The 15577-nt window shown below is 42.4% G+C and overlaps 1 protein-coding gene across 13 annotated transcripts in view; it reads right to left on the bottom strand.

Annotated features, from left to right (window-relative positions):
- Positions 1-15577, bottom strand: part of tjp1a (tight junction protein 1a) — a 100022-nt gene that overhangs the window by 1318 nt on the left and 83127 nt on the right. For 5 of the 13 annotated variants that reach the window (XM_040011998.1, XM_040012008.1, XM_040012005.1 and 2 more), the window contains 15 exons: positions 15215-15310; positions 14438-14464; positions 12241-12323; positions 11700-11910; positions 10989-11089; positions 10556-10906; positions 9331-9579; positions 7296-8114; positions 7087-7169; positions 6780-6959; positions 6568-6674; positions 6191-6450; positions 5718-5866; positions 5412-5632; positions 3807-3950 (listed from right to left, as the gene is read on the bottom strand). In XM_040011998.1, the coding sequence (XP_039867932.1) occupies positions 3807-3950; positions 5412-5632; positions 5718-5866; positions 6191-6450; positions 6568-6674; positions 6780-6959; positions 7087-7169; positions 7296-8114; positions 9331-9579; positions 10556-10906; positions 10989-11089; positions 11700-11910; positions 12241-12323; positions 14438-14464; positions 15215-15310 (3081 nt within the window). The remainder of the gene's footprint in view (positions 1-3806; positions 3951-5411; positions 5633-5717; positions 5867-6190; positions 6451-6567; positions 6675-6779; positions 6960-7086; positions 7170-7295; positions 8115-9330; positions 9580-10555; positions 10907-10988; positions 11090-11699; positions 11911-12240; positions 12324-14437; positions 14465-15214; positions 15311-15577) is intronic. The other 8 variants (XM_040011999.1, XM_040012002.1, XM_040012003.1 and 5 more) reach the window with 8 other exon arrangements.

Genomic DNA, 15577 nt, shown 5'->3' with positions numbered 1-15577 from the left:
CTCTTGTTGACTGCAAATTAAACCTTGGTCACTGTGAGGTCTGAGTGTAATTGCAATTATAAACATGCGTATCTGTGCCAAGAGGAATCAATCAAAGGAGGCAGAGCGAGCTCAGCAGAGGTCCATCAATACAGGACTGACCACAGTGCATGTCACAGTGTGTGTGCAGCCTCTTCACTGATGCAGCCATACTTTAAAAGCTTCATCTTAAAAGAGAAACGCTCCACTTTAGATCTGTGTCAGACAGTCTGTGTCTCACATGAAAATACTAACTGGTGGACATCGCTCTCCATCCCCTGGTGCATACGTGGACTTGCTGCTGGCTGAACTAAACTTAGCCCAAAAAAGTAGGAACATTTGTTTGGTCGATAATTTCTTTGTTGTAACGAAGCTTCTTGGCGTTAAACTCTTACACCATTGGAAAGCAGTTTTATTTCCCCTTAAATGTTGACTCGTTTATAAGGAAAATGCTTTTGTTGGTTGAGCAGCAGAGTTGAGTGGTGCAGTGTTGTCGTTTACTGTATTCTGAAGAAACAAGACATGTTGTCAATTAACAAACAGGGACCTCGGCAGCATGTGGAAGAACCTTAAATAGCCACGACAGCTTGGCTCCTCCTCCTCATGCTGGTCACCAAGTTGTGGTTGTACTGGTCACAGAATAAGCTGTTTGGCATTGGCAGAGAAGATCTGGCAACGCAGACACTCAACTCTGCTGCTCAACCCACATTTTTTCTTTCAAATGTGGCACTAATCAAGAGAAAATAAACAGGCTTTCCAACGGTATAAAATTCAATGCCAAGAAGCATCGTTACAACAAAGAAATAATCGATCAAAACGCAAATTTCCGTACTTTTTGTGCCACGTTTAGCTGTCATGTCACATAGTAGAAATGAGATGTCAGGTGAGCACCGTGAAGCTTTCCAGGATGATGTGAAAACAGCTTTCTAGTGTCAAACTGCACATTAATCTCCATAGGGATGTTCTTACATCCAAAAGAAGCAGAAATGGGTAAAAAACACATATTTTGTATAGAAGAAGGGGAGGGCTTAATCTAAAGACTCGGCGCCAGGGAAGAGATTAAAGCGAAGATAACCACGTCTTCTGCTCAGGTAAATTAAAAGCACCACTTATAACTCAGATGAAAGCCTTAATTGAAAGTTTGTTTACTGTGGGCAGGCTGTGGCTCTGAAGGTATAGCACGATGCAACTAATTCCCAGTGGTCAGACCAGCACTTACATGGCCGCTCACTGTCACAGACGTGCGAGCTATAGTTCAAGCAGCTGTGTGTAAAGTGCTCTGAATAACAGCACCGACTGAGGCGCAGGTGTAGAGCTTATGTGTGCAGAGTCGACACCTGTTTGCCTTTTTTCTGAGAGCTGTTAACACGCCTCACCAACATTTATCTTTCCTTTTTAGTCCAAACAGAACACAAAAACATTCATTTCGATGAACTCATTGGCCGCTTGTCGGCTCTGCACTCGAGCTGACTGCTTATGTGCTCGACATAAGCACAAAACAAGCTTTCAATTCTGTCCTTCAGTCATCGCCATGTTCTTTCACATGCGCTTCACAGAGCGCCTGTAGCTTAGACACTAATAAAGTCTGTCTGCAAGTAATTCTTGATGTTCATGATAATTGCAATACATTAAATTTTATCCTACGGAAGGCAGAGAGCCAAAATGCCGATCTTTAAAACTTCAAATAAAAAACTGCATTTGAGTTATGAGTTCCGGGCTTTCGCCTCCTTCCTTTGATGCCAGTATGTGACCTTACAAGAATAGCCGCCAACTTTCTTCCAATGTGGAAGTCACAAATCTCATATCCAGTTGTCAGAAACTATTTTGTGGCGGCGTATGTATGATAAAGCAGTTAAAAAAAAATCTGCTTTATATTGCATAGAATAGAAAATATCAACTGAAAGTGACACCTGAGAGCAGAAATCTGACATTTTACTTACAGATGACAAAAAAACCCTGTCAAAACAGTCAATTAAGTTTCTGTTAATCACTCATTTCACCCTCACTGTATCCTTAATAAACATATATTAACAAATACATTACAGGTGTATCCTAAAATGTGTGAAAGGAGGTCCCCGTTTTGTTTGTAATGAGCAAGAACTACAAACAAAACAGTCGCTTATCAAAGTACAGCATCGTAGCTTCATCTCACTCTCTGGTCACTGATGGGATCAACCCTTCAAATATACTACGATGCCAAACTTCTGCTTTTTATTAGAAACAACAAACAAATTCTTCTACAGAGCAAAACTGCATCACACTGGCTGTAACGTAAGTATTTAAACAGAGCAGAGATAAAGGACGCGACAAGAAGCAGAGACTTGCAAACGGGTGAAAAAAATGAAAAAGAAAAAAAAAGAGAGAAGCACAAAGCAAAGTGCGAAGAAAACCACAGAAGGGTACAGGAGGAGGCCGGAGAGTGGCCTTGCTTTACAATAAGAGGATTACGACGCAGCCCGATAATCCGCCCACAATTCAGCAGGACAACAGAGTGAGCTGACATCTCATTCAGCCTTCCATGTCTCATCCTTAAAATGAGGCTAATTAACAGCTAATCCTGACCACTGCCAAAATGACCACTGTTTTTGAAGATGGGATATGGGAAGGACTGTATGAAGAAAAGGCTAATTTAGCTGCTTCCCTCGTATGTGTTCAGCTCTCATTTTTCTTTGTATACAGATGTTTAACCCGGGTTAGAACTCTGGGTCTTTCTTGGTTACTTTGCTCAGTTACTTTATAGATTAAATGAAAACCATTTATAAGAGGTTTGTTTTGTCTACAGTACAGTATAAATATAGAATTTAGTATTCAGAAATAATCTCCTTTGTGGTTTTACTTGTACTTTGACACTGTAGTGTATATCCTGCTTTATATAACTCAAATATGAAAAGAAAAGGACCTGCAGCGACACATTTGAACTAAACTAAGTCCTGCGTCACACTGCAGGCCCTCTAATTCTGCAGTCTGCGTATGTTTAACTTGTAATTGTAGCTAAATTTATTGGAGCTATGTAGCAGAGTGACACTAGCTATAAACTGATAAGAGTGCCGAACTCTTCCAGTAAGTCTGGAAGAATTCTTAGCATGAAAATTCAATTTCTCACCACCTGAAAGCTGCCTTCAAATAGGAACACTTTGAAAAATGAGAGCTAAATTTAGAAAGCTACAGCCTGACATCATAGCAACATGTCTGTGTTTATTTTTTTAATTTTTATGCAGGATAATGACAGAAGTTATCGTTTATGACAGCGTCCCAGTTTCCAGAAGATCTGTGAAAGCTGTTTGTTCTTCAGGTCGGGATTGGGCGGCTATGTGAAAAATATGAATCTGAGCACAGAAGCATGCATTACAGAGTAATTACACCTGATGAAGTTCAATTATAGTGTGGCCAAGAATCCAGTGCATGCATGTTAAATGGAAAAGAAAAAAATGAGAGGAGCTTGTTAAGATGATTGAGAGGCAGCAAGAGGGAAATGCTGAAGTTTCAGCATGTGAAATGAATAAACCAGTGGTACAGTGTAAGAGACTGTGGGTTAGTCAGTAAAAATAAAGGAAATGAATCGACTTGAAGCCAGAATTATGAAATAAGGTGGATTTTCCCCCCTACATTGATTCTCAAACATCGTGTCATACATCATCTGGTTGATTCTCTTTGAGAGTTGGATGTTTGATAAAGAGAAGAATCAAAACTAGGGGTAAAAGCTGATTAAAAACAGTGACCCCAAAACCCTCAGTTTGTCACACAGCCAGCCCAAACGACCCCAGAAGAACAGAGAGAGCACAGCATACCCGACGAGGAGTCGGAGGATTTTAGAGCAAAAGACCAACCATCAGGGGTCATTGACGCACAGTGAGGTAAGCGTAGCTCCACAGGCTTCAGGAACTTTAGGCCGTGAGGTCCACACATCACCAGAGGGCTGAGCAGAGTCTCTCCTGCAAATACAAACACACAGCGGGGTTAAACATTCTGTCACAAACCCACACAGGTATAAAATGTCCTTTTAGCCTAAAGCTTTTGTTGGCTTTTCGTTTCTAGGCATATGAGATTATTTGGATTGGGTTTCATGACAATCTATATAATAAAACAATTTATTGAATCATCATTTTGTTTTGAGATGAAACTGAACTAATAAATGCTCATTTACGTATTTCATCCACCCAACAGCTGAATGCTGCGTTTGTGGCGATTCAAACAGGAAAGCTGCAGAGTGCCATCTGGTGGACAAACTGTGCACAATCAGCACTCATAACATGGTTGAAGGGGGTTTGTCCCGTCTCTTCTTTACTTTAACTAAATGCCAATACTGACAGATCGACAAAATAGTCACCAATAATATCGACCTGCCAATAAATTGGTCAGACTCTAACAACGTGGATGATAATGGCTGCAACAAAGGGATAAAAATCTTTGTGACATTTTCAGCAGTCTTCCTTTTTCACACGTAGCATCGGCAGAAAAAGGTGGTTTTTATGTTATACTAGTTCTAATAACATATTTTATTCCTACTTCTTCATTTGCTACTGAAACAGCACCAGCATCACTGCTTTTTAAAACAAAACTGATTACAATATTTGGCTCTGATTATTCTCTACCAGCTCCTGAGGGAATTATCTGTCTGCTTAGCTGCTGAATTCTTCTCCATGTTCACCACTAAGTCACCGTCTGCCAGCAGTTTGAGGCTGAGCAGGTAGCGTGCAATGAGTTTTTAGAGATGGTTCACTAAAAACAGCTGCCTGCTGAGTGAAGTCTCACTGTAAAGCTAAAAGCAGCTGCAGTTTCAGATTCTCTGAATGTGCATCACTAAAACGTGAACCATTCTACGCTGTCACATATTTCCACATAATCACTGGTCACACTGATCTAAGAACATAAAGTCTGCCTCTACCATCCAGTCAACCTGCAGAGCTTACATCCATTTCTGTCCAGATTCATATAAATAATGGAGTGAAGACCTTGAGGCAATTTAATAAAACTAAGGTATCTATTGATTTGTGTGGTTACAGTGGATTACTGTGTTACAAGGACTGATCTAAAGCTTCATTACATGGTGGAATGGGATCTTCTTAAACTCAAAAAGCAGTGACAGACTCCAGAGGAATGAAAGTTTCACCTCTTCATTTTTTTCATCAATGGGGAGGGCAATAAAGAAACTACCCTACCATTCAATTCAATAAAAAAAACTGGACTGGACTCATAACAGCCTCATCAGGAAGAGACAGAACAGACTGTTCTTTCAGAGGATACTCAGAATCATTTCTTTTGTTATGGCATTGATCAGTAAGATGGATATATGGCGGTACATGTGGACAGCAGAAGAACAAAAAGCCTCCAAAACAAAAACAAAAAATACATTTTGTTTTCTTTCTTCCTCCATTTTTTTTTAAACATCTTACCTTTCTCCTTGTCGAGTGGCGGCAGAATGCTGTTGTCTCGACAGACCTTGAAGTAAATCTCTTGCTCCACGCCGTCGGGGATGGCACCCTGCGGGATAATGATGCTGACACCTGTCTCGATGGAGCTCAGAACGCCACCGTTAGAGTTGAAGATACCACGAGCTGTTGCCACCACAGTGTGACCTTCGTCTTCATCTTCATCATCCTCTAGGGCACTGGGGCTGGGAGACAAACGGCTTTAGTGTCACACTGTAATATTTAATAATAAACCTTTACCTTTAAATTTACTCAGACATAGCTTCCTACCTCACAGGGATGGCCTTGGGCATGGCGTTTACGTTGTTCTGCTGGTATTTGGATCGGGGGTCCGTTGTGCGTGTGAAAGTGTCCAGGCCACTGTCTTGGTCTGTGTTATGGGGCTGTGGGGGTACCTGAGGCTTTACCGGACTCGAGCTCTGTTACAGATGCAAGAGGTTTAAATGAGACACTTTATTCATTTAAACATTTTAGAAATTTTAGCATATGCCACCAACATTTCAGAAAAACCTGTTGGTCATTAAATTTGAAAAAACACTGGAAACTTTTCTTTACGTTTTAAAAAACTGTATTACCCTGTTCATGATTTTAATGTGACACGAAGGCTGACAGCCGAGGTTACATTAAGAGCGCCATCTGGTTATTTGACTTTGATTCAAACACACATTGATTTTAAAGCTTGCAACCTCCCCTGTACCATCATATATTTGACTCTGTGAGACCTCGCGCCAAAATCGGTTTACCTTGGGAGCACTCTCAGGCTTGTCATTGGACAGGAGGTTGTGGTTGAATTTAGGACTGTCGAACTTGCGCGAAAAAGGCTTGGCAGAGGTGGTGTAGGGCTTGGGCGCAAAGCGGTTGTAGGTGGATGTGGGCAAACCCCCAGTGCTAGTGACCGTCTTTGGAGGCTGTTCACTGGTGCCATTGACTGGAGACTTCTCAGGGAAACTCTTGTGAGGAAGAAAGTTGGTCTGGACCGTGTCCTCTCGAGCAGGAGGCTTGGCTGTAGAAGAGCAACGCACATCAGCCAAAAAAAGCTCTACAGTACAGAACACAAGTGTATTTCCCCTTTGATCGCGATCTTATATGAGATAAAAATCCTGACTACAGTCAATTTTACCATCAGGTGAGGGCTTGGGCAGTATGGCCGGTGGCACAGCTGGTGTCACTTGGGGAACTGGTTCATATTTTTTCTCCAGTGGACTTGGTTTCTCCACTGAGTCCATCCTACATCACAAAATGAAAAGCATAAGTTAGATAGAAATATAAAAAACATTAAGGAAAAGAAAAGAAAGACACAAATATGGAAGTAATAGGGAAAGTGAGAATCACCTGGGGAAGCTGTGGCTGGACTGTGCTTGTGGTTGGGGTTTATTGGAGCCAACCTGCAGTCTGTCAAAGTAAGACAACTGTTTCCTGTAGTAGTCCTCATCCTCATCAGGGTCATAATGGTTGGAGCGCACGATGTCATCGGATCCCTTGGACTGAGGCTTCTGAGGCTCTGGCCCTCTGCTGGTGTAACAACACAGTCCAGAAGGTAAAACACATGGCAGAAGTTAGAGCAAAGCAGATGAAAAGGAGTTTACAATACAGAGCCAAAATTAAACTGAGACATTTTGAACAGCAACTATAGGCTTACCTAAAGGTCTTCTCTTGGTCCAGGTTGCTCAGAGAATTTGCTTTAGGGATTACTCCACCAGCTTTCAAGGGCAAATCTGCAGCCTGAAGCAGGAAAAGCAATGAAATTTATCAGAGAGATAAAACAAATGTTTTCTTCTTCTAAGCTGTTAATTTCCTAAAAGTTGAAAGTAACTTGAAGAATTGGAAACTTGTATCATGCCAGTTTACCTTATTCCCAAATGAATCCCCGGCATCTCTGGCTCGGTCCACGGACACAGAGCGTTTGTTCTCAAACATTTTGACCCTCGTCAGTACTGACTGAGGCCGCATGGCTGGATCTTCCTCCTGCTGCTCATCTCTTGCAGGTGCAGCTTTTGGAACATCAGCAGGTGAAGGTGAGGGAGTCTCGACTTTATGAAGGGTGGGGCTAGATTCGGAGTTCACGGGAGCAGGATCGTACTGCTGAGGTTTGTAGCCTTTCTGCTGCGATGCTGGTCCCTGGTTATAGGCCGGCCGCTGGGCAGCGGGTTCTGGTGAGCGGGCAGCTGAGGGGTATGTGCTCAGGTGAGAATTTGGGTCATAGTGCAATTCAGACGGCTGAGGGGGAGGTGGAAGATCATCGTAACGGACAGGTGCTGAAACTGTCGGTTTGCCGTAGCGAGGTCGTCCGTCAAATCCCTGCTGAGGTGGCGGCTCGTCGTATCTCAGTGGAGGGGTGTAATGAGAGTCGGGGCCCTCGCCGTAAGGAGGACGGGGATCGTACGCCTGGGTGTTGGCAGTAGAGAACGGCTGGTTGTAGGGGTTCCACGGTTGCTGGTCATAGTGAGGCACGCTGTTGTCATAGCTCTCATAGTTACGGTACTTTGGTTCCTGGTAGCCAGCGCCGACACCACTGCTGCTGATGTCATACCGACTGGGTGGGTGGTCGTAATCTCTGTACGGCTGCTCGTCAGGGTGATAACCCTGCTGAGGGTTGTACGTCACAGGCTTCATGCCATGACCACCTCTGCCTATGTTGTCTGTGCTGTACGGATCCTTCTGAAACATCTACCGAAGAAATACACAACAAAAAAAGGAGGTTAACAACGTCACAGGTTCCAACATATACTGCAAAGATGTGAATTATGTGAAATGGAAAACTGGACACACGCAGACTAAAGAAAAAACAAATCTGCAAAATGAATTGCAGAAGACGAAACGAGAAGGGAAAGACCTGAAATAGAGAAACTGAGAGGGAGGAGTTACTAGTCAGATAATATATTAGATTTAACAGAAATTGCAGCACAGCCAAATACTCCAGCTTAAAAGATAATTATAAAAAAAAAAATCGCAATGTACCACAGAAACATAAACAGAGTTTAAAGAAAGAAAGAATAAAGTTTTTGAAATACGCAACAAAACAATGGGGTTCATTTTTCTCACCTTCACTAAAAAAATGAAAATAAAATTACAAAATTAAGCGCGTATAACGCTTAATTAAAACTTCTTTCACTAATTAGAAAAATTATTTCTGGTTGCTTCAGGCATGACGTGCCGATCTGTAGTAAACAAACGGGAACGAAAAAAATGTCACCCACTGTCTTGGTGCAGTCGCAAAACAACATAAACAGTATTTAAGGACCGAAGCACAAACTCCTTTTACAGAAGCACATTTAAAAACCCTGACATTTAAGAAGTAACCATTAATTCTCCATCAACAGCTAAACACCGTTTCTGTTAAAGGTTATCATGGCCAAATGTTTTGTCCTCACAGATACATGCGGGACAGGAGGAAAATAAAGTTTCAGGAAAATGAATGGCTACTTTTACAAAGAACCAATCCATTCAGTCTGCACTGATAAACACAGCCCAAAGAGATCTGCTGCTATTGGTTAACAGAGGCAAACGCAATGTAGCCATGCAAAGAATATAAGCAACAGTCAGAGCTGCAGGATATCCACTGCTCTTCTACACGTAGGCCTATCAGCGCAGCCATCACCCTTCAAGCCCACTGTTGTTTACCAGCATCTGCACACACACATTTGCACCCCCACACCACACACACACACACACACACACACACATCTGTCTCTTCTGGGCAGCACTGTGGTCAGCAGACATGCAGGGCAGAAGAAAAGAGAGAGAAGCGTGGCAGCAAGAGGAAGATAGGAGGACAGGCAGCAGTAGCAGCAGCACAGAAGTTCAGCCAGGTCAGACCGAGCTGAGCCGAGCCGAGCCGGGCCGGGCCGGGTCACGGAGCATCCAGTGACGATCAGATGGATACCTTTGGTTCTGAACTGCCCAGTCCAGACTGTAGAGGTTCTGGCGAGATGCTCTGAGGTGCTACCTCAGGTGTGGGCCTTCTAAGTGAGCCAGCCTCTGGGATGGGGCTTGACTGGCTGTAGGGAGGTGCAGGAGACTCAGAGCTCAGAGCCCCTACAGTTTTTACAGTAACGTCGACAGCAGGGGGCATTGTCTCAGCCTTGGGCTCAGGCTGCTGGGAGATGCTAGGGACAGCAGCGGCCTCTGCTTTCTGTGAAGTGGTTCAAAAATGTTTAATAACATGCGCTGACACACTGTGGTGAAGTACAAGTGTTTCTACCTTCTCAGCCCCCCCCCCCCTAGAGTGGTCTGCTCTTTGTTTACCCCTACAGTTTACATTGATACAAACAGCCTATCACTCGCCGCCGTATTTAACAGTAGCTACAGATCAACCAATAGCAAGTGAGGGTTAGGAATTAGCAGCAGGACAAGTTTTCAAGGTTAGGTGATACTAACTCGAGTTTAATTCTATGGTTACAATACAGTAAGTCGTTTTCTCCCTTTTCATGTTCATTAACACATCATGAGACGACAAATGCTTAGACTGTAATATCACAACTACCAATAGAGTAGTGATAAATACATTTCACAAGTACACTGGATTAACACTGGCATTTCCAACATGCACATAATACTTTCTGGTGTCATATTGTCACAGTCCCAATCATAGGTAGAACAAAGGCAGGAAGTGCACATAGGTGAATACTGATACAGACACTTAGACAGACAGAAGTGGGGTTTTTTTGGTTCTTTTTTTCCCTCACTCAGTGACATTAGTAATAGTCACACTAATAAGACAGCTTGTGGTAATACAGAGTGCAAGAGTAATAGTAAAGGTATGAAGTCTTCTCCTCTTCAAAATTAAAAAAACAAACAAAAAAAAACCACACGCCCACAAATATCAGTCAAACACACACACATAGAGGCAAATAGGTAAATAAATACTATAATAAATAAAGATATATATTTCTTTATAGTTGCATATATATTATATATATATATATATGTATTATGATAAATACCTGACCACAAAAGTTTTCACTTTCCCGTTGATATTGTTTTATAACAGTTAATAGATTAACTGCAAATACAAAAAAGTGACTTCAATAGCGCCTCCAGAAAACCCTTCTAACGCACACCGCGTCCTCCAGACAACAGGGGAGACGTACAGGTCTCAGAAACGCTACCTGCTGCGGCGCTGGTGCCTTGAAACCGGCCGGGTCGATGCGGTTCAGGGGGTCCGGCTGCACTGTGTGCGGGTAGCTGACATAGCCAGGGGGCTCTTGGATGACAGGCGGGTCCTCACGGACAGGCTCGGAGGACCGCGTGATGGCAGGCTCCGTGGGTGGACCCACGTCATCGTTCAGCGTTTCATCCAGCTCCTGGTCGGTGTAGGCTCCTCCCTCTGTGTCTGTGTCCTCATAATCGGAGGTGTGGCGGCTGTCGGTGCTGTACATGGAATACTCACTGCCTGGCGCCGACAGGTAGGAAAGGCGGTCGTCATGGATGTCCAGGTCATCGTCGCCAATTCCATCAGCCTGTGAAATAAAGAATACAATGAGAAGGGGACTGAGATAAGAGAAATCTCATCAATATCGTGTACGTGTGCGCATGTCTTACCTTGCCCTCTGAAACCCACACCAGCTGGTTCTGCTGCTGCTGGATTATTTCTTTCAGTGCTCCAAACCAACCATCGTTCATGTTGTTCAAGTTAATGGTTGCTGAAGGCAGAAAGAGGGAGGGGCAAAAATGAAACTCTATCTACTCACACAATTATTTAAAAAAAAACCCAAAAAAAAACCCATTTGTATCACTTATTCCTAGAAATTAAGTTTTGCACGCTGGAGCAATATGACTCTGGACTAGAAACTAAACGACAGTCATTTTCTCCACTGGTGACCCAGTATGTATGCTGTTACAGATCAATAACCAGATAAACATCCTGATTTTAAAAAGAGGCACAGTTGCACGATAATGTTAAGAAAGATGATTTATGAGAAGAATGTGTGCTTAAGCCTGAATGGAAGCTGATGGCAATGCTCTCTCGGCCCGCTCGGTTTATCTTCAACAGATGCTCCTCAAACATGGTTAGAGCACATCCTTTGACAGGGAGACTGCACGCTGAGAAAGAGGCCTGGGGGCACACTTGTGAGGACTTTAACAGAACAGGGTCAGGCACAACAAGTGCGCTGTTGCGACAGCAGCCGGCACTGCAGCTCTCACTTGTCAACTGTGTGAAATTCGTCTTTGCTCCCTGTGAAATCTCCCACTTAAACCCTCCACCCCTCCCGCCCTGTGGATGAACCCTTTTATTCCTTCCACTGGACTCACTGGTGAAGAGGTGGTGGTTGTTCTTTCTTAACTTGAGGGCTCGATCATAAAGCTTTCTTGCGCTCTTCCTAGACTCGGGGCAGAGCCGTGTCCTCATGTTCTTGATGCCCTGCTTGGTGTCCGGGTTGAGAAACACCACAATTGGATACCACTGAGCGTAGTTCAGTCGGTCCACTGCATTCGGGGTTATATCCAGCACCGCATGCTTGTCCTTCAGGTACAGACAAAAAATAAAAACAAAAAACACGCTTTATAAATGTGATTATTTGCCATTTAAGGACTGAGTCTCCATAAAGTAGAATTTTGTGAACCATCTTTTCCACTATTCACAAACAGGCAATCTTGAGTTTAGCACATTACTTTGGGTAATGTATAATTTCCTTGAGTGAACACCAGATGGCAGCAGTGAGCTGCACATGTTATTGGCTTTCCTTTCAATGTTTTTAAAAATCACCAAAACAAATGGGCAACAAAGACATTTTCTATCCACAATCCTCCATAATTTCAAATCAGCACAAGTGTATATTTCATTTCAACTCACTCGATCAATGATCTGCTTAATTGTGTGCAGGCGGATGATGCCAGAGCTCTTCTGGTCTGTTCCTGCATCCCTGGGTTCACTCTCTTTGGAAGACAAACGGACAGAGTCACTGCATCACATCAACAAAAGAGAACGACAACAAGAAACACAGGCTGTGCCCCAATTAGACATCTTTGTAGCGTGCAGTTGTCGACTCCCATAAATAGAGCAGTTAAATAGGGAATGACGATCTTCGTACAGGAGAGGACAAGTGTACGTTTATACAAACAGCTACGTAATAAAACACAAAATGAGGACAGCAGCCAACTCATGCAACGGTCATTACGGATTTTTGGGGAGGTTCGGGGAATGAAATCCAGCGTTAAAATGTGTGTGTGCAAGTGCATGTAGCAGTTTAAAACATGGTGCAGGAAATGTGTTACGTGAGGAACACTGACATTAAATAAGCACATACAATAGCAGGAGGGTCATTTGGGATTAATGAGACTGAGGTGCCATTGTAAGCCTAGAGGATTTAAGCAAGGATGTGAAGAGAGGTTTATAATTTAAACAAAGACAAGCAATTGCTTCCTGCCTAGAAATGCATAGAAAGGCTCAGAAGAGGGCAGTCAGCTCACCACAGGAGGCTTAATAGATAGCAAGGCCTCAAATACATCACAGAGCCCCATCTAGTAGCATCTAAGCTCTGCAATCATTGGCTGTAGCTATCAAAAGGGTTTTATTAAAGGGCAAATAAACATAGCCATTCATGCACAGGTTCAAGCATATGCAGCGATGTTAAAAGTAAATGCTAAAATCAATAGTTCTTTTTCTGCCATTTCTAAAAAGGCCAGTAAGTGAGACATTATTCATTTTCAGTCACTAAATAAATCTGTTATTAAATCTGCAATGGGCGCATGCAGAGAAACAAGACACTGACACTAGCTGTCAAAAGAACCACAAATGTATTGAAAACCTTCTTTGCACCACCAGTAAATTATGACAGTATTTTACATTTTCCTGCTTTCGATCGTCCACTTACTTGAATCCAATAATAAAGCAAAACGGCCTAAAAATAAACCTTAAAACTTGAGCAGTTTTCCTAATTGGCACTTCCATTTAAAAGCTTTTTGCCCATATTCAACAAGAGTGTTTGTACCTGAAAAAAAAAAGCTCAGACTTTAGACTGCTCTAAATACTCCAGTTCTTTTTTTTAATACTCTTGTTTCTGTATGTCAGTGAGAGAGGATATCCTCTCACTGACATGGCCATTTCAGGCACACAGCTCTGGCTGATGATGAACTGAGGGGCTCCACCAAGACACGCCGTGTAATAAAGAAGGAACTGTGAATCATGCAGAGCTACTTTGTTGGAGTCCAAGAAAAAGAAATATGTAGCTGGAAACAAGCATAGTAGGTCCACTTTGATTCTGTGTTTATGAGCCTCCCTTTAAACAGTCACTGTGGTGTAATTAATGGGCAAAAAGTGGGTGATGAAAGTACAAATATGCTTAGTCAAGTAAATCCTGATCTTCATTCATACCTTTTACGATCATCAATACTGCTATGGTTATCGTTACTATGATTATTATCAGTATTTGCACATGAGGTTGTCAATGTGTTTTTCAAATACCAGCTCAGTCTCCACTGCATGTTAAACTGCACGGCTCGTCATGCAGCCTTGCTGTTGTCATTCAACATGAAACCTGCATTTAGACGGAGAATAGCACTCGATTTAATTCGAACAAAAAAATGTTGTTGTGTGCAGGAAGCACGCTTTTTGTCATTCATTTGCACATGCTAATCTCTTCTGCAACTTAGGACAAGAGAAGCTATCACGATGACACACAGGATCAGAGACGTCAATTGTGCAGACTCTATAACAGCAAAAAGTTTATTCTCCACGTTTTAATTAAACAGAGACATGCACTACAAAGCTGCGAGTCAGTACAACATAATATTTCTTTTGTCTCGAGTCTCATGTGTCAAGTTTTGCAAGATTGTGCGTCACTGGCCGAAATGTAATAATAGAGTTACTCCCAAATGTGATGACAAAAGAAAATTAAATAAAGTGCTATTCCCTAATATGCATAAACCAGGCAATAGCTCTTTAAACATCTACAGAATAGGGAACTAGCCACCAAACACTAGTTTATAGATTATCTGCCATTCACTCAATTAAATAAAAGAAACAAAACTTGATGCACCAAGTCACATACTTTCCCCTCCTTGTTGCTGATGTGTTTCTGAAAAGAAAATACAGTTACACAAACATCACTGAGTTGTGCAAATGAACATCAACGACTGGAAACAGTTGTGTGGATGTGTCTACTGAACGTGTGTTTGGGTACACTGGTGCATGTGCGGCTCTGCACTTCAGGTAATTGAATTTCAACACCGAGTATTAAAATGAAAACCGCACATTAAAAGATGCTCGAAATTTCTACAAGTGAGAGGAGGTGGATGACGAGTGTTTAGCTCTGCTTGGAGTATCAAAGAGTGAAAGATAAACAGAGGAAATGGAAGACTGAAAGAGTGACAGGGGAAATAAACACAGCTTGACAAACCTGACTAACAGGCCTATTAAAAGAACAGGAAGTAGGTAGTAATAGGAGGAGGAGGTCATCTAGAAAAAAAAAATTCACTGGGCAAATGTTTTGTAAAGAAATCCAAACTGCGCCCCGTGAATAACGACTATTTTAATCCCCAACTTCTGATAATTATGTAAAATTATTAAATTAAAACAACATTTTTATATATCCTTAATAAGGACCTTATTTATCTAAATAAGCAGTGTGGATTTTTAAAGATGTCGCATACATAATAAGAACACAACAGTGACTTTAACATCTACTCGCTACTAATCATTCCTGTGAGAACTGCATGCTGAGATTTAAGCAGCTTTCAGCTTTGGCGTGTGTGATGGGTGATTACGGTCTCGATAAAACGGACAGAGAAACATGAGATATTAGACATGAGGGTACTTTGTTACTTACTGGCTAGCTCAAACACTTCGGGCACCTCCCTGGCCAGTTTCTCTCGGGCCACGTCTGCGATCGGCCCAAAGATAACCACAGGTCTCAGGAACCCAGCTGTATCACAACAACATCACGTGTGTGTTACACATATCACATCACAGTCAGTTCTTGTAGACGTGTTCAATACATTTGGTGTAAAACCACACAGATTCAAGAGCTTACATGGCCAGAGGAGAAAAGTGAAGCTACACCGTTAGTGCACTGACATAACTGGTACACGCCAAACTATCCAAGCTTTGCTTATACACAAAAGCCTACCTTTGTTTTGTGTACATGTATTTTTCAGTGTTTACAAAGCAAATCCTAGTTAGCGCTACCTCA

The sequence above is a fragment of the Simochromis diagramma genome, unplaced genomic scaffold (genome assembly GCF_900408965.1).
Source record: "Simochromis diagramma unplaced genomic scaffold, fSimDia1.1 OVJJ01000603.1, whole genome shotgun sequence".
In the NCBI taxonomy this organism is placed as follows: Eukaryota; Metazoa; Chordata; class Actinopteri; order Cichliformes; family Cichlidae; genus Simochromis; species Simochromis diagramma.
Note: the sequence above shows the minus strand (reverse complement) of the source record. Positions and strands in the feature narration are given on the sequence as shown.